Genomic DNA, 20891 nt, shown 5'->3' on the forward strand with positions numbered 1-20891 from the left:
TTAAATACTTTGATTAACCATCACGTTTTTACCGGTACCTTCTTACATAATAATAATACATGTAGTCTTTAAATTAATAAACATATTATAACGAAATGTCAAGTATAATAATTTATTAGAATATAAAATTGTCACTTGATATCCGATAGGTATTATTATGATAACAATAAATAAATTGTCCACATTTAATAAAAGTTTTTAAAAATCATTTTAAAAGCACTTGAAAGCCTAAAATAAAATCACTGTATATTAATAATTTTTGTTATTATTACTTATTAGTTATGCAATTGAATTGAAGTCATTTAAATAACGAAGATATATTGAGTATTTGATGTTTAATAAAATACAATTTAATAAAAGGAAAATTTGACATATAATTATGTTTATTACAATAGTTACTTAAGTTGTAATGTATCTTTATATTAAATAGAAAATGCCTCCATAGATTCCGACGCTTCTTAAGGATTTGTTTTAAGAATAATAATGACTTTTAAACACATTATACTTAGAAATTAAAGTACCAAATTTAGATAAATGTATATAAACCATATTTAAACAAATTTAATAAAAGATACATTATATTCAGCTTCACAAATGAAAATTAAACCTTTGATTTAATATTTCACTTGTACATTTTTTGTTTTTTACATTTTCTAAAATCTACAAATTAAATTAATGTTTGTATGTTTGAAATGTGGAAAAGTCAATAAGTACTTTGCTATTTACCAACGAGTCAACTAATTCGTAAAAAATAATTGTAGAAATGCGTTCAACTCTTTATCACTTTTCTACGATTTTGTAAAATTAAAATTATATTTATTTTTATTTTACCCACTTATGTCATAAATAAAAATTTATGTTTATTATCTTAACTAAAATTGTGATATGATATGATAATTAAACGAAATGTTAATAAAAAATAAAATTCAATGGACATAAACTTCTTGATTGTATTTGCAAATTAATTAGAGAGTTCTCTATCAAAAAAAAATAAAATCTTGATTTTATTAAGAAAATATTCTGCTTCAATAATGCTTTTAGAAATGAATTTTATCCTTCAAAATAATAGAAAACTTAAAAAAAAAAAAAAGAATAAAAATATATTGTAGGTATTGTAGTCTGTAGATGTATAATGACTTGAAATTCTCACAAAAAAAAAAAAAAAAATAGGTGAATAAATAAATTTATTTCCAAAAGCGTTAAAACTTCGAAAAAGCTAATGTTTACTTTTAAAATAAATACTTATATACATGAAAAAAGAAATAAGATTCCAATAAAACATAATTGATTTGTGTTAAGTTTCTTATAGTTAATATATATATATTGGTGCATATAACTTTATACTCTCAAAAGTCAAACGGTAATTTAATGTCCAATTTTATTTTGTAAATAATAATAAAAAACATAAAGACGCTGTATAAATGTATACGATTTATGGCGATGAGTTAACTGTGTAAGTAAATAACAGTGAGTGGGCGATTGTATATATGATTAAAGCGGTGAAACTGATATTGACAAGTCATCAAACTTTTATTAGTGTATACTCAAGAAAACTCAATGTCAATTATATAAGATGGTTAAAGTTATTATTTTTCTCGTTATCATCTATCTGATGATATATAAATTACATTAGGTAAGGTTAATAAAAAAAAAAAATACTTATATAAATAATATAAAAACGTAGGTAATATTTAATAATAACAGAATATATATTTTATTCGTTTTAAAATTATAGTAATGCAAGTATAATATAGGTTAATTTGTTATCAATATTGTTTTTGTATACACTCATATATAAATTCAAGAGGTATTATGATACGCAAAATGATATGCATATAATTAATTTATAACAAATTAACGATTAGAGGCGTCTGTCTTCTAGTCCGTCATTAGCCAAGAATGAGTTGATACGTATAGTTGTGTACAGTCAAATAATTTTATTGTGGCTGTATTTTTTTTTTTTTTTTTTTTTTTTTTTTAAGTAGCCTAAGTTTTAGAAATGTTGACTCCTAGTCTAAATCGTCATTTGAAGCTAGTGAGTATGAAACAAAACTTTAAAAAAAAAAATGTATTATTGCATATAATTGTAATTGAATTATTTTCATTTCAATTTTAGTTAATATGCATTTGTTTAATGTCAGCTCATCAATTTGTTATTGGATGCTCTTTTCTATTCTCATCTATCCTTTTAGCTAAACTAAAAGAGCCAACATCTACGATAAAAATTACACCTGAAGACGGTTCATGGATAGGTAAATTTATTTTATATTATACCATTATATTTATACAACAGAATAACCAGAAATAAAAGCTTATTTTTATAGTTATTTATTGGTTATTTTTCTATATATTAAGTATTAAAATTGGTTTTCTTATAGCTAGGTATGTTTCAAAAAAATAAATAAATATTATTAAATGGTTAAGTATTGTAGTGATAATGGGACATTATATAATGAGATAACGATATAATTTAATTTTTTATTGGCTATTAAACCAAAATATAATATTAATGATTCCTTTAATTATGAATATAGATTGGTTTATGTTTAACGGTCTACAAACAAATCACGAAATAACTTCATTCTACATACGTATTAGCAAATTGTAGTAATAAATAATAATAATAACAATGGTCTTTTCGTGTCATTTTTCAAACATAGATTAAGTCAAGACTATGAAATAAATTGACAAAAATTAAAGATCATCTTCATTCCCGAAAGAAAGCAATTATTAATATCAATGGTGTATAATCAGTTATGAAATGTAATTTTTAAATTATAGGTATCTAAAGTGATTTGCATTTATCGTATATAAAATGCAAAATTATTTAAATTCTTGAAAATGTCTATCCGTTAGTTTTTCTTTTAATTGAATCCCACGTATTACACCAAAGGTCCAAAGATGGTTTAAAGTTTTAATAAAATTAAATAATTACAAGTTAAAGCTTACGAGTAACGACAACAAAGAATAGACACAATAATAATATATTGATGTCATTAAATATCTGACGCGCGTTTGTTCGGAACTCGTGACCTTTTAGAGTAGCATAATTTTATATGTACCATTATGCAATCTAAAAACTTTTCAGGGATAATTTAAAGTTAATACTGTCAAATTTATTTTGTCCACCATAATAAAATGAATGATAAAGTGAATGTGAATTGTTCAAACCTAACGGAAACACAATCAAAACTTTTTATATATAATTATAATAATATAGAGATATATGATAATATATGTGGCACAGTGATCTACCATAATAATTATTGATGAAACAATATAGGTATATACCATACGAGTATCATGTGTACAAAAAAATAATATTCAGTTTTAATTATAGATGGGTTAAGAGATTATAAATCTGTAAGTTACTCAGTAAATTTTACTTAATATTGTTATTTTAATTGTCATTGTTTAGAGCTATAAAAATTTACTTAACTCGAAAAAAATTGAAGAAGCTATATAGTAAATTTTAAAAGTTAAAGTCAGATGTATCTATTTCTAAGGATGCTAAATTATTTAATAATTATATTGCTATAAATATTAATTAATATTACCATTATTGCTATAAGTAGTAGTTGCTAGTAGTAGTACAGTAGGTATGTAAAGTATGTTGAACTCATTTTTTATAAAAATATGATGTATATTAAATATTAATTATTATAAAAGTATATTATTGTTATATATTTATAAGTCAAGAACGAGTACTATAGATTGGTTTGGATAGTTTCATGATAAAATAATAGCTTAAAATGTATATTAATTTAAATATTTTAAAAATTGTATAAACTGTAGAAAATGATAATTAAAGTAATGGTTTCATGTCTATACAGTTATTATATTTTGAACATAATAATAAAGAATAAATAAAATCTTGATTTTTCGTTAAAATATAAAAATTTGAATTTCAAAGTTTTAGATATAGAATGATTATAAATATATTATTTTATGATTTTAAATTTTAGGTACCTACCTATGGATATTTAAATTGAAAATTTCACGAATTTTGAACTACAAAAATGAAAATCTTTCATGATTTTATTTGGAAATTCAAATACTAGTAAAAAATAATTTTTTCTATTACTTATGTATTTTTGATATTTTTACAGCAAAATATGAGAAAATCTGTAAAAAAAAAAATGTTAACATTTTTAACTTATAACACAAATATCATGAAATGTAAAAAATAAGTAAATAAAAGAAGTCGAAAATTTTAAATGTATATACCTATAAGTTATATAGGGATATATAGGCTATTCTAATAGCTAGAAAACGATAATATAAATAGTTGGTAGAAATTTCAAATATTTTAACTTTTAAGTCATAACATTTCAAATAACAACAAAATCACAAAATATTTTTGTCAAAACATTTTTTTTTTTTTTTGACAAGATGTACAAACAGGGATTTAAATACAACATGACCGATTCTCTTTTTTATACTCCGTACGGTTTCATCTACCATCACCTATAGATAAATAAGTATCATTAAAGCTATTAAATAATTATTCATTGTAGACATAGTACTAAAAATATCTTTACCTTTATTTATTGGAACAACATAATTTTACACTTCAGATATTACATAGTGTTTTTAAAAAAATGAAATTATATTAATATTTATTATGAAATCTTTATTTTAGTTGAGTGGTTTTACTTCAGATTCTGATTTATAATATTATTTAGTTTTAGTTAACTATGTGCTCATATATATTTTTTAATGCAAATTTTATTTTTATTTACATTTTTAATTTTTAAAAATTATAAAACAATTAAAATAGAATTATAAATATTGCTCGTTATATAATTATACTCATTATTCACTATAGTCCAGTAATAGTGACTTGATACAAATTTGTTCGAAATAAATGTCATTGTATTTACCGGTATAAACCTTTAACTCGTAAAATGGCAGTGGATCAAAATGTTTTTGTTTTTTAAACAAGAATATAATTTTATCTGCCCGTTGTCAGTGTTTTTTTTTTTTTTTTGTATTATTGTGTAAAAAAAAAAATCTCAAACAATCACATTTTTAACTGCAATAATAAAAAATGTATAATTATTGTACCTACAAACAAAATGAAATCCTCTAGTATAATGAAGATAAAGTTCACTACATAAAAATGATAAAAAAAAATTACAGTTTAAGAGTCATGAATATCGATCAAAAGCATTTGATACAGGATACATATTTAACTGAAGTATCTTGCTACTTTCTCAACTGTAATAAAAAATATAAATTATAATACTGTCGTTAGATAATATCTGTTTGTAATAAAAAAAAAAATAAAAAGCGGGCAAGTGAGTACCGCTCTGCTGTACATTAGGTGCCGTATGGATCATTATTATATATTATAGGAGTGTTAAATTTGAATCCAATGATAGTTATCATTGTATACGAAAAACGATTCTGAACGAAGATGATTTGTCAGCCTAGGATATAATTTCTAGTGGTTGGTGAAAAAGGTGGTTTATGTTTTAATGGCCTGAATACAACAAAATTTAAGTTCTTTTATAATAATTGTAAGTTAAACTTATGAAAAACCTTGTATTAAATTTTCAACTCTTAGCTACTTATACAAAAATTTTTATGAAATATACCTACAAAATAATTTGCAAATATTCATGGTTTTGACGAATTGTTGTCAATATTTGAACTTCAAATGCTAATAAAAAAAAATTGTGCCTATGTATTCTTATAATTTTTTAATCACTATAAGAATAACATATGAGGAACTTTGTATAAAATTTTCAAGTATTTTGATAGGGCCAAAAAAATTTTATCGACACTTCAAAAAATTGAAAATTTCAGTTGTCTATAAATAGCTCAAAAAAACTCAAAATATTTCGAAAATTAAATCACGTAAAGAAAACGCTAGTCTTAATAACTGATAAAATTTTCAAGTATCTACGACTTATACTTTTTGAATAATAACAAATATTTAAAATCGTTTGAGGATAAATCGTTATCGTTACGCGATTTCGTTAAAATTTAAAATTCAAACGCACTTAAAATTTTTCCTATAATGATGCTTCGAGTTTTCTCTATAGATACTTGAAGGTAAACTAATGGAAAACTTAGTGTTGTATTTTTAATCCTTAGTTATAAACACAAAAAATTTTATGATTTTTCAACTTCAAATAATTTGCAAATATTCATGCTTTTGACGAATTTTCGTCAAAATTTGAACTTCAAATGCTAATAAAAAAAAATTGTGCCTATGTATTCTTATAATTTTTTAATCACTTTAAGAATAACATATGAAGAACTTTGTATAAAATTTTCAAGTATTTTGATAGGGCCAAAAAAATTTTATCGACCCTTCAAAAAAAAATTTTCAGAAAAATTGAAAATGTCAGTTGTCTATAAATAGCTCAAAAAAACTCAAAATATTTTGAAAATTAAATCAAGTAAATAAAATGCCAATCTAAATAACTGGTAAAATTTTCAAGTATCTACGACTTATACTTTTTGAATTATAACAAATATCAAAAATCGTTTGAGGCTAAACCGTTATTTAGCGCGGTTTTGTAAAAATTTAAATTTCAAACACTCATAAAATTTTTTTGTCTGAATCCGGTAGAGTTTTTTTTACAGATAATTGAAGAAAAATGTATGGAGAACCTTGTACCAAATTTTCAAAACTTAGTTATAAAAGAAAAAAATTTTATGATTTTTCAACTTCAAAATTACTTGCAAATTTTCGCGTTTTCGACAGATTTCGTAAAAATTTGAACTATAAACGCTTATAAAAAAAAATTGTGACTAACGATTTTTAATTTTTTTTAGCTACATTAAAAACAACTCATAAGGAACCTTGTATTAAATTTTCAAAACTTTTTGGTCATCCAAACATTTTTTATCGACACTTTAAAAAAAATTTCTCAAAAAAATCGAAAATTTCAGTGGTCTATAAATAACTCAAAAAAAGTCAAAATTTTTTGAAAATTTTACTATATACGGATACCACTGACATTAACATTTGGTGAAAAATTCAAGTATTTTCAGTGATTAGTTTTTGAATTACAACCATAAAAAAAAATCGATTTGGTCGAAAACTGGTTTTGCGTTAAAATTCCCGTTTTTCCGTCATTTTTTTTTGGTTTTTCCCGGCGCTTTTGAAAACTATTGGAAATTTTTTACTTTTGACCCCCCAAAGTACAAACTACATTCACTTTCCTATCCGAAACAGGGTCCACTTTTTAAAATCGGAGCACTTTTACTGCTCGAAAACGTGGTGACAGACACAAAAAAAAAAAAAAAAAAAAAAAAACACACATCATTGTAAAATCAATACATTCATCACTTCGTTCAGAATCTAAAAAGTATATACTGTATAACTAATATCATTAAAACTTCCTATATAAATAGCCATAATACCTATCCTTATTTTGGTAATGAAAATATTAATGTAAATAAATATAGATGGGTAATGTATATTTTTAAATTACGTTATTTAAAATGTTAATTCAAATCTCGTTTTCGATTTTAAAATCAGAAACTTTTCAAGAGTTTACAATATAATTCTTATTTTAATATTATTAATTATTTTCCATGTTTAAATATCAATTAAAGTTATTGTGAAGGTATTCTTAATATTATCATAACAAGTTTTATATTTTCTCTAAATTAATTTTCACGTTTTTTTAAATAATAAAACATATTAATTTGACAAAGTTTAGTAAAAATAATGTATTCTTAAGAAAATAAAAATAAATCCAGCCAATTAATAATAAATGTGAAAGCCCCAATTACAAAAAGATTAAAATTGAATATATTTAATGTTATTCTTACGCGTATTCTTTATTTGAGGATAATGAAACTTGCCAAATTATTACGTAGGTTACTATAATTTTACTATATGTTTGACGTTAAGAAGTACAAAGTGAGCATAATTATTTTAAAATAACGAATCCAATAAATAATAAACATAGCGTATTATATTTTTATTGATTTTAATATTATTATCATAAAACATAATAGGTAATTGTTTATTTGCATAATAAAATAGTGGAACTGAAAATATTTAAAAATATCAATTTATTTTTTTTATTGAAATAAGTATTTGATAAAAAAATCAGTTTCGGTAGTTTTAATTCAGTACTAAATACTTTAATCATAATAATATAGCACTTAATGTAACTAACTACTATTATCAATCGAAAATGAGTGTTTTTAAATTCTATTGACTTATTTGAATCAAAAAACAATTACTAATACCTAGATATATTATTATACATAAGTTTTTAATTGATCAATTTTATTGTTCTTGGAAAATTTAATTAAACATTGAGTGATATAATAATAATTCGTGTATATATATGTATTTTAGCAAGTTTACCGGTATTAATATGCCCTATCGGTTTACTCATACTTGGAATACTGGCAGATAAAATCGGCAGAAGAAGAGCTCTCCAAATTGGTTATATACCAATAGCTATAAGTTGGCTGGTATTCGCATACAGCGAGAGTTTAAAATCCATTATAATGGCAAGGTTTATATTGGGAACTGCATTTGGTAAGTATATGGATTAATAAGAATATATACAATGTTTGTTTTCTTTAAACAGTATTAATAACTAACATTAGTGGACAGTTTTTTGACAAAGCAATTATATGCTTTGTCGAAAAAAAAACGATTTCGTCGTTCGGGCAATATTATACAAGTAATGTGAACAACTGTTTTATAGTGTTTTTGCTTAAAAGTTTTAATTTTACAACTTTTATTTATAACCGTCTCCGGCTGGTAGATAGAGGTGACTACTACATTCACGTTAAGAAAATACGAATAATTCGAAAACACACGATGACATCAAAGAAAGTTTAGAGAAAGCGACAAGCGTCGGTTGTTTAGTTTAGGTACATTATGTGTAGGGCGTAGGTTCGCGTCTGGGTAATTGAATTGTAAATACAGTATGCTTTGAAATTAATTTACAAATGGTAAGACATATTATTATTTATAGGTATCTACCTCATATAAGATTAACCGTTTAAGTATATTATTATATATTTATTACGACTGCGACGTTTTCGTTAATACCTACGCACTTATAGTTTTTGTACAGCATTGGTTTTGTTTGGCCTCGAGTATCGAATCGTTTATACATATATATATATATATATATATTACAGAAAAGTGAGAACTGACAAAAACACAATACAAAGCGTATAACCAAATGTAACATCAGCGATTTACCTTTAAAACTGCTCTTAGCGCGCAAATCGAGTATCGAACCGATTTGTCGTTTGAAGTGTTGGCGGGCATTCCTATATATATATAGGTACTTTTTATACGTATAGCAGAGTTTGAATCGTCTGACTGAAATCTTTACTCTTTACTCACCATTCTTAGAGACATTTTTATAATCACAATATTTTTTTCACGGAAATATCGCAATAGTATTATAGGTATAATAATAGGTATAACAGGAACATATATTTGACGGCGTTTATTGATCGATTATTATTACCCATGTACTCGTAATAAATATTATATGACAGTATATACGTACCTATAGTTTTGCGCGTTGGTCAATTATTATAATATTATTCGAACGTTGGGGGGGGGGGGGGGGTGATGTGTCTTCTCAATCAGCTATACTGTCGATATTCGATTAGCGACAGTGCAGTACCCGTTACCCGTTGGACATAAATATAAAATATATAAGTTATAATATAATAATAATATTAATATGCCATGATGTTGTCGATTGTAATTAACATCAGGGCATAGACTGACGCGTGGACGCGCAAAGGCGACATTTACATTTAAACGACGTGTTTTGTACATTATGAGTAGGTAGGTACATGAAAAATGAATCAATAAGTCAAATCTTAAAATAACTAAAAAGTAAAAATTAAATTTAAATATTTTTTTTTGATATTTACCCAAAAGATTATTCAAAAATAAAAATAAGAATATTTATCTTATTAATACCTTACAAAAAATAAATAAGTAAAAAAAATTTTAATTTAATGTATGTATAATATAATTACTATTTATTTATTATGTTATTATTATATTAGTATTGCTATTTTAAATTAATATTCATCAGGAAGCATTTCCACTATAGGGACTCTTCTCTTAGTCTTTTTAAAATTACATTATATATTCTATTGTATTAGCTTATTGTTTTAATTTTAACAGATTGCATAGTATAGAATTCCGAGAAAAACAATTAAACAGGTATAAATAATATTTACTATGGAAATTTAATAAATAATCGTAATGATTTGTATACTTTTTTATACAAGGTGGCATATAAAGTATTTTAATATATTAGGAAAATTACAATAAAATGATATTAAAAATAATAAATTAACTGTTTTTGTTTATGTCGATTGTATTGCCAGTAGTTAGTAGTAGATACAACATTTTATTTTTCATGTTTTACATTAAAAAATATACTTAAACGATTTTGAAGAATGTTAAAAATTCAAAGTGGCGTTCAAAGAGTCGTAGTTTGATGAAGAATTTTCCAACAGAGTTTTCAAAACTAATCATATAATATTTAATTGTATTTTTTATGATCATTTTTATGTACAAGCTATTTTATGTCTAATAGAATTTAAAATATAATTTATACTTACATATTTTTAAAATAAATTAATATACATTTTACAAATTTTTATTATATAATATAAAATAATAGTTATATTTTTTTGACACCAAAGTAAAAATATAGATAATACAATAAAATGAATAATTAGATAAAATAAATTTAACTTTGGTTTTTTATTTAAAAGCATAATCTTTGTTATAAAGAGAGTTTGATCATTATAACACAGTAATATTTAAACATAATGAAAATATAAAAAATATAATAAACTAGTACCTTCATGAATAAAAACAATTTTAAATAATAAAAATAATAGAACAATTAGTATTAAACTTTATATTATGCTGGATGGTTATGTAAAGCTACGTAAGGAAATGAAAAGCATCTTAAACTTTTTAAAACATTTACATACATATTTAAATATTTAATTCAAAAGATTTATCAACGTTAATTGGAGTACACATTTTGCAAAAATTTGTAGAACACAAAATTAGCTTTAATATTATTTATTTTTTCCATATTCCTTAAACTCCAAGTATTTGATGTTATTAATAATAATGTTATAATAGTACACACAAAATAAATAATTATTGTTTTATATTATACAAATATAATTTACAATAGGAACAGCAAATTTACTGAATTAAGTATACCTACGTTAATTTAAAAATCTTCTAAGCAGATTACTTAATGTAATTTTCAGTGAGAAAAGGTGTGATTTAAAATCTGCCACACAAATACAATAATATCAATTACATAGTTAATGGTCGATTGAGCTTGTGCAATATATATAATTATAAAGTTATAAAAATAAAGATCTTTTTTGATATTATGAATATTACGAGTATATACAATTTTTTAATTATACTACAAAATATTATATACTCGTAATATTAAGTACCTATATATATAACTAGGCTAAGCCATGAAAAAATACAACAATAAAATAATAATAATAATAAAATAACAAACATAATATCGGCGTATCTCGGTCTTAGCATTGATTAAATATACATTATATTTGTATATATTTTAATCAATGGTTTTAGTGGCTCAGCTCACGAGAAAATCGATATTGATTAATATATATTTTTAACGTGGTTAAAACTTTTTTCTATATTTTTCTGTTATTTCTAATCGATGGAACTTTTGTTAAAATCGAACGAGTAGTTTCTGAGTCTATAAGCTACAGGTGAGGTATGAGGTGTCCCTCATTTATTAAATAGTTTATAATAGAAAAGTATCCTTTTGATTTTGTTTGTGTATTAATATGAAATAATAATAATTGTATTTTCTATATCAAATGGCAACTTTAGATAACAAATATTCGATACTCGTGAGCCAATAAAATTCAATCAAGATTTAAAACTAATTATAATATGAGACGTAAATCCTAGCCCTTATATTAATTATTATAATAATATAGCCGTATTTAAGGCGTTATATTGTTGGTTGTTAGAGATGGAGCGAGGGGACACTAGTATTTCAAAAAAGAATAACTATAGATACTTGAAACTTTCATATTAAACTATTTATATTAAAAAGGTTCTACACGTAAATTTCAAAAATTCACAAACTATTGTCATAAAAAATTTATAAAATCTTTAATTTTTATAGCTTATGTTTAAAAATATAATAACATTTTTTTATAAATAGTTCATACTGAGGTTAAAAAATCTAAGAAAAATATTAAAACTACTAATTTTTATAGACATTATTGAAGTTAAAATTTAAACGAAATTATATATTTTAAAGGTGTATAATGTACATTAATTAGACCCATTTTTTTTAAATTCAAAAATATTATATAGTATCCTAATAAGGATTCAAGCGTATATTTTGAATTTTACTTTACAGCAGAGGTTCCCAACTATTTTTAATACCAGTAATTAGTATATCATTTACTTAGTTAGGTATAGCCAATTATATTATACACACATATAATAATTATATTTTATAAAAGATTAAATGCATTTAATATTAATAAAAAATTATACATTACTAAATAGGTAAATCATGATACTTATTATTAATAATAATGAGACACTTGAGCACTTAATTTTTTACACAAATTTGTTTAGTTGAATTTTTCAAAAAAACATTCTTTCATTCTTCTTCAATAAATTTAAGTTTTATTCATTAATTGGTTTTTATATTTAAAACCGTAAAAATCCAGTGGTTTTGTAATAATTTTATAATAGTTGGAGTTGATGGGATAGCGAACACACCAATATTAAAACTGATAGAACATCACCACGTGACCACAGATTATTCTATAAAACACAATACTTATAGGCTTTATATAATCCGGGTTGTTACCCAAAGCACGTACATTCTAAAATCATAAAAATATGTATGATTTATATCATTAATTTCACGGCACCCTGATGGGGAACCTCTGCTGTACGCGATGGCATTTTCATAACGCCTGAGAGATTGATTTTGAGATATTGCCCGTTTATAATCCGGACCTTGTTCACACTGTTATACGGTAAGGAGAGATATCGACTCAAAAACCAATGGCAATAATATATAAAAATAACGCTGTTTTCGACAAAAATTAAATCGATCGATCTCAGTTAATGCACTACAATATAGTGAAATAGATCGGCGATAACGATTCCGTTCGATGTACGAAACATTTTCATTAACGCGGTTACGTACAAAATAAATTTGACATTACCGATTGTACTTTAAAAAATAATTTTAAACATCGAAATGTTTGAGATCTAGTTTAAGAGAAGCATACATGAATTCAAATGGTGAACTTGGAAATTTAATTGAAACAATTATTCGCTTTACCTTTCCTTAAATTGTACTAAGTAAATGAGGCATTATCCACTGAACTTATAAGTGTTTTCTCTAATTTCTAATATTGTTTGTTGTATCAGGCGTGTGTCGATTGATTTTTACTGACTTCTTATGTTTCAATAAAATTAAGATAAAAATTAATACCTATCGGCATAATCGTTACATTCTGGTCGGATAAAAAAAAAAAAAAAAATCTTTTCTTTTACGAAAACGTCCGGAACCGCGTGTCGTTCGAATAAGACCTGCGCATTACGTCTAAGTTTAAGTCAGCCAAATTAAAATTTAAAATATAATATAATATTATGACGAAAACGATATATAGAAGACTACAACACCGATCGCTTGACTCCGCAGGGTCGGGATCGTGCGTGTACTTGTACGTGGGCGAAGTGGCGCCCACCAAGTACCGGCCGCTGTACCTGTCGTTGGTGACCATATTCGTGGGCCTGGGCATGACGTCCGTGTGCGTGATATCCATGTTCTTCGAATGGCGCACGGTGTCGCTGATACTGTTCGTGTTCAGCACCGTCAACTGTTCGGCCATGTTCCTGGTGCCGGAGTCGTACGTGTGGCTCCGGGCCAACGGGCGCACTCGCGAGGCGGCCGCGGCCGAGGCGTGGCTGGGCATCGAACCGGCGGCCGCGATCGCCGTCCCGGTGCCGGCGCCGGTCACCGCGCTGGCCGTCAACGGCGACGAACACATGGGCGCGGCCGCGGACGGCGCCGGCGGACCCGAGTCAGTGGCGTACTGGAGAAGGTTCACCGGGCCGACCGTCTGGAAGCCGACCGCGGTCACCACGCTGTTCTTCATCTGCCAGCAGGGCAGCGGGTTCTACTTGCTGCTGTTCTACTCGGTGGACGTGCTGAACAGCTTCCGCGTCCAGTGGGACGGCATCACCGTCACCGCGTTCCTGTCCCTGGCCCGGTTGCTGGGCAGCGTGGTCTACTCGTTGCTGCACCACGTCCACCGCAAGACACTGGTCATGGTGTCCGGCGGCGGCATGGGCCTGGCGCTGGCCACCATCATCGTCTACATGCACCTGTACGACGACATGGTCGACCCTCCCTACGGCGAAGTGCTCATCGTCGCGTTCGTCGTTTACGTGTTCTTCGCCCTGTTGGCCATGTTACCGATGCCCTGGACCATTTGCGGAGAGGTGTTCCCGATGTCCGTCAAAGGTTTTGTATAATCCGTCTGTTGTTCGTCTAGAATTAATATTAACATTACAATGATAATCGTCATCGATGAAAACGGTTCGCGAGTTTATCTCACACTGGTGGTTCCTCGTGACATTCTCTCGACGATCGAATTTTTAAGGAAGGGCTCAAACGGAGATTTGTCGGTTCACGAATAACGAGTACATAATATAGTATATGTATCATACACATACGGTCACAATTGATCACATAAAATAAAATAGTTATTACATATTGTTGTACACGCGTTCAGCTCTGTATTTTATGTGTTTGGTCGAAAAAGCCCAAATAATTGATGAAATGAAAATCTGTACAGTTTACATTTAATGGACTTAAAAAATGGATAAATTCACAGGGGTTTAGCTAATTTAATTCAACGCCGTGCAGGATCAGCTAGTAATATAATATACCGTACTTGTCGTAAGAACAAGCTGTAGCGTGTTGAAATTATTTTTTTCTCGATCTCTTTATAGTCTAATTACCCATTTATCTAGAACTGTTTTCGAATATTACCAACATTTGTACATTAAATCTAATTAATAAATTAATTTTAATTTCAAGCGAAAAATATTATAATATTTATTACTAACGTAATACAGTTTAAAATACAAAAGAACTATTATTATTTATAATACAGTCCAGTCAGATTTAGCTAAAAATGTTGATGCGTTTTAGTGCACAATTAGTTTATTCCTAATGTCCGGTCGTTTCCATGACTTGTCTGTTAAAAATAAAATAAAAGAACAAATGAAAAATAATTTTATGCATACAAAGTGCATACAGTATTTAATACCTAATATGAAACTCGATTTTACAATAATTATGAAATTTCGTTAAATGAATTGTATTTAAATTTTAAATACATTTAACGTAAAACACTCATTATTTCATAAAATATTTACGTCATTTAATAAAATTGTTTTACATACTTTTTAATACTTATAATACAACAGTTTTGAAAAGAAAATTAAGATTTTATTATTTTTTATCATAAAGGTCATTTTTGATTTCATATTCCAAAAAAAGATTTTATTAAGGATATTTCAGTCTTTAAAAATCAAAATTCAGATAAGCGATATTATATTAGTTACATAAGTATTTTAAGATTACAAAAGTGTAACTAACATTTATTTATTTATTCAGCCAAACCGATTTCAATTAAATAATTACAACAAAACTCGTTTTTTATAATGCCAAGATAAAAAAAATGATGATGTTGATAAAAAGAATTAAAAATAAAATATTGATTTCTGTAATGACTTAAAACTATGTAGAAAAATATCAACAATATATATAAATAATGAGTATTTTACATATAATATGTACACTAAATCCAGTTGGACTTTTTAGCCTTATCAATGTTTTATCTTTTCTTAATTTAAAAATGAGTAATAAGATTCAACGTTATACAGCCGCATTTATTATTTAAAATTTGAACGAATAATGTATTTATTTTACAATAATAATATGTTTTTTTGTATGTGTGTCTATTTACACGACGAGTAGTCTATAAAATGCTTCAATTTTCTCTCTTTAAGAGTGGTTTTAGATAAAAATTGCATAATATATGTTATACTAAATTTAAAAATGCACTTTATGTATTTTCTAATTAGAAACATTTTTACGTACGTAAATCTAATATCATTGTTAAGATAATTGTATTATAATGGTAACCATGGTTACCAAAATTAAGATAGCCTTCGCTCAGAACCGTTTTTATCGTATACAATGTGTTATCATTGAATTCAAATTTAACAAAATCCATTTTAGCGATTTACTCAATAATGAGTTTCATTGGATACTTAATGTATAGCAAAACGGTACCTAACTTACCTACTTTTTTAAATTTAACTATGAACTTTTCTGTTTTTTAGGTGTAATGGGCGGAATTGTACAAGCCTTTGGATATGAATTAATGTTTTTAATCATCAAAGTATATCCTTCATTAGTGATGACATTCGGAGTAAAATGTATTTGGTCAGTATTCACAATTTTCTGTTTTCTAAGTGCATTGTTTGGTGCGTTTATATTGCCAGAAACAAAAGGAAAATCTCTCAACGATATATTAGTATCGTTTGAATCCCGTAAAAAATCGATGAAAAACAACTTGCCTTAATAATATTGTATACTTGTTATTGTTTTTTATTTTTACAAAACATAATATTAAAATTGAATACAATGAAATTATATTCAATTCATTACAATAGTATTATTTATATTGTAATTTATTTATTATTAGATACCTTATAGGTATAGTGTGTTTATAGTTTTATGTAAATTAATAATATTTTCAATAAAATTAAATGTGTACATAATAATATTTTATTACTCTTGAAATAGTTTTTTTATAGTATCTACTATATATACATATACATATACATCATCAGTAACATAATAATAATAGCAATAATCATTATTTTGAAAGCTGATTTACAATTTACATTAAAATAAATCGTGTTTCGTAAAATGGATTTTACATATTATTATGTTTAGATCATATTACTTTGATACTTATATAATATATATTGTTGTATTTCAAAAAAAAAAAATAATAATAATAATGATAATTATAGTAAATACTTGAAATTTTTACCAAATGTTTACATAATCATTTTCATTAAATTATACAACTTTAAAAAAATTTTAACTCTTTTTGAGCGACCTATGCATGACAATTTAAAATTATTTAAGTTTTTTTTTCTATAAATGTCGATTAAAAATAATTTTCTGTATCGATATCCTTACAAATATAATAAAAGATCCAACATAAGTAGTTCATATATAAATAAATATTAAAAAAAACATATTATAAAATATACTTATGATAATATAGGCTGACAGGTCCACAATAGTGACCAACTCGATATTCAATGTACAGCAAAATATATAGTACCCATTTACCTTACCATTTATTATTATCTAGTGGCACAGTTATGGAAAAACATGATATTATGTAAATCGAAAAGTTTAAGTTTTATGACATGTCTACCTTTAATGAACATTTATGGTCAATCATGTAAGTTAAAAATTCATAAATAAATATATAATTTTTATCCTTTATTTCTAAAATAAAACAATAATACCATTATTTAAATAATAATTATTGTATGATATTGAGATACCTACTTAATACAACTTTTTCAATTACTTTATTATTTAAAAGCAATACATGTTTCAAAATATTGAAACTAATTATTTACGTATAAGTATTCGTATTTTTTTCATTTTTTAATTTGTTTTTCCTATTAATGTCAAAAACTTTTATTTGCTATGTCAAAAAGCTCGAAAATTAAAAACGATTCTTTATAAGTTACACTTACTGCATAAAAAAAAAAAACAAATATAATATAAAGGATGAATTTTTTTCTAATTTTTTAAATTTTAAATGATTATAAATTTATTAAAATTAAAAAAATACAAATTATTTCGTAGTTAAGAATTTACTAAATAAAAGCATATTATGTTGATCATAAACAAAAATGTCACATTGACATATATAAGTAAACAACTAAAATAAATTAAAAATTAAAAATACGTAATTTAAATTACGATATACTCATTTTATGAGTGCGTCATTGCTTTACGAATCTGGGAATTGAAGTGATAGAACCTCCAGTTATTGAAACGGTGTCAATGCAAAAACTTAAATATAAAAGTAGTTACCATCTATAAACAGTAGTAAAAACACTACAGAAAATAGTGATAGTGCTACCACAACTGAACTCTAAAGTGTTTATTACAATAACTGTTTCGTCACTTTTGACGTTCATTAGAGCTGAACCACCAACTGGTCTAGCCGAAAATGATAACTTCTTACTTTATAAAATAAATATTAAATATGTACAATTAATTTGTATTATGTATGTTTAATATTAGTAAAACATTTTTAAAGTATGTTTGGTTATTAGAAATCAAACTATTGTTAATAATTTCGAGCTCCGCAATACATACATAACATTACCACATTACAATAGAACATGACGTGTACTTTACAACAATAACAGCTAATGCCAAAATAAGACCACAAACACCAAATACATCTGCTATAGCTCCTTAACTGCTATAAACCTGATCAGGAACTAAGCTCATCAATTAGGTAAATAAAACACAATATTCATATGATATTATACATACTTATGTATTTTATACCGGTACATAAATTAATTTTATATTGTTTTCTCTTTTTATAAACAATAAAATAAATTAAAAATAATATTATCAAATAGTTTATGTTACATCCGATTTAGATTAACATAACAATAATTATAATAAAAATAATTTAATTCATATTATTTTATATTATAGGTAACTCTGTTACGTTAATAGTATGTTTTATTATAGTTTTACTGATTTTCTTATAACTTTTGATAGTTATAAACTTATAAACAATACTGGCTAAAAAATTTAGCAAAGTAAATAAGTTCTAATCGATCATAACAGAATACTAAAAGTATTAGACGTAGGTAGTTATCGAAAAAAAAAACATGTATTGGTTAAAATAACATAACATTTTTAAATTAAATGTCGTCAAATTTGATTGGCGTACTTATTCTATAGCAAGACCCGGAAATATGTGTTAACAACATAATATGTGGTAGAATTGATAACTATATATGAAAAATCCGAATAAATAAATATTATGGAACATCAAAAGACATACACAGAAGAAAATCCATACCAGCGTGATGTATGTGAAAAATTATTTACTCAAAATGTTACTTTAAAAGAACACCGTCGATCTCACGCAGGAGAAAAGCCATGCCAGTGTGATGTGTGTGGCAAATTGTTTACTAGAAATAATTATCTAAGAGTACACCGCCGAATTCACACAGGAGAAAAACCATACCAGTGTGATGTGTGTGGCAAATCGTTTGCTTATCGCAGTTATGTGATACTTCATCTGCGAACGCACACGGGAGAGAAACCATATCGGTGTGATGTATGTGAAAAATCATTTTCTCGAAATTTTACTTTAAAAGAACACCGTCGAACTCACACAGGAGAAAAGTCATGCCAGTGTGATGTGTGTGGCAAATTGTTTACTAGAAATAATGATCTAAGAGTACACCGCCAAATTCACACAGGAGAAAAACCATACCAGTGTGATGTGTGTGGCAAATCGTTTGCTTATCGCAGTTATGTGATACTTCATCTGCGAACGCACACGGGAGAGAAACCATATCGGTGTGATGTATGTGAAAAATCATTTTCTCAAAATTTTACTTTAAAAGAACACCGTCGAACTCACACAGGAGAAAAGTCATGCCAGTGTGATGTGTGTGGCAAATTGTTTACTAGAAATAATGATCTAAGAGTACACCGCCAAATTCACACAGGAGAAAAACCATACCAGTGTGATGTGTGTGGCAAATCGTTTGCTTATCGCAGTTATGTGATACTTCATCTGCGAACGCACACGGGAGAGAAACCATATCGGTGTGATGTATGTGAAAAATCATTTGCTCAAAATTTTACTTTAAAAGAACACCGTCGAACTCACACAGGAGAAAAGCCATGCCAGTGTGATGTGTGTGGCAAATTGTTTACTAGAAATAATGATCTAAGAGTACACCGCCAAATTCACACAGGAGAAAAACCATACCAGTGTGATGTGTGTGGCAAATTGTTTACTAGAAGTAATGTTCTAGGAGTACACCGCCGAATTCACACAGGAGAAAAACCTTAGCAGTGTGATGTGTGTGGTAAATCGTTTGCTAGTCTCAGATGTGTGCTACTTCATACAGATAGAACTCACACGCGAGCAGTGGTGTAATTAAGAAACTGTCTTGGGGGGATAGGTTTTGTCTAAGTATTTTTTTTTTTGTTTTAGATTGGGGGCTGAACCCCCCTACCTATTTTGCACTATGGTATACATAATTTCAGAATTAAAATAAAGAGAGATATCTACATATTAACACCACTCTTCTTGTTGTATTATTTAGATTTGGAATAGGTGCATTAAAATAATAAAAATGAAATAGAATATTAATATCTTATACCATTGAATTATTAAATTGATTATTTAAATGTATTATTTAAATTTATGTTCACATTTATTATTTTTATAAAATATTAATATTTTTATACATTGCCAACATTGTTAATCAAACAATTGATATTCAAACGGTTCTATAAATAAATATAAATATAAACTTTTTCATATCAATCAACTATTTAAATTATTACTAAATATTACAATACAATTTTATTATATTATATGACTCTTCATATTATGAAAAACATATATCATCAATAATTACTAATTAGGACATTGCACCCGAATCAACTTTCAGATTTCGGATTTCAAATTTGTGTTCAAAAACC

The 20891-nt window shown here is 26.1% G+C and overlaps 2 protein-coding genes across 2 annotated transcripts; both read left to right on the forward strand.

Moving 5' to 3' along the window:
• The first annotated feature begins 1869 nt into the window (after window positions 1-1869).
• LOC114129755 (facilitated trehalose transporter Tret1-like) lies at window positions 1870-16887 on the forward strand. The gene is made up of 5 exons (XM_050206178.1): window positions 1870-2035; window positions 2117-2252; window positions 8333-8518; window positions 13725-14549; window positions 16442-16887. Exons 1-5 carry the CDS (start codon window positions 2000-2002, stop codon window positions 16681-16683), a joined length of 1425 nt encoding a protein of 474 aa, XP_050062135.1. The 5' UTR covers window positions 1870-1999; the 3' UTR covers window positions 16684-16887.
• A 2108-nt stretch (window positions 16888-18995) lies between these two features.
• Window positions 18996-20487, forward strand: LOC126551797 (zinc finger protein 227-like). The gene has a single exon (XM_050206008.1). It carries the CDS (start codon window positions 19207-19209, stop codon window positions 20251-20253), a length of 1047 nt encoding a protein of 348 aa, XP_050061965.1. The 5' UTR covers window positions 18996-19206; the 3' UTR covers window positions 20254-20487.
• Window positions 20488-20891: the final 404 nt, after the last annotated feature.

Source organism: Aphis gossypii, chromosome X (genome assembly GCF_020184175.1).
Source record: "Aphis gossypii isolate Hap1 chromosome X, ASM2018417v2, whole genome shotgun sequence".
NCBI lineage: Eukaryota > Metazoa > Arthropoda > Insecta > Hemiptera > Aphididae > Aphis > Aphis gossypii.

Coding starts and splice junctions, on each gene's coding strand:
- LOC126551797 (XM_050206008.1), top strand. CDS start 19,207: ATGGAACATCAAAAGACATACACAGAAGAAAATCCATACCAGCGTGAT.
- LOC114129755 (XM_050206178.1), top strand. CDS start 2,000: ATGTTGACTCCTAGTCTAAATCGTCATTTGAAGCTA. Junction 2,036..2,116: donor TAAATCGTCATTTGAAGCTA/GTGAGTATGAAA, acceptor TTTCAATTTTAG/TTAATATGCATTTGTTTAAT. Junction 14,550..16,441: donor GTTCCCGATGTCCGTCAAAG/GTTTTGTATAAT, acceptor TCTGTTTTTTAG/GTGTAATGGGCGGAATTGTA.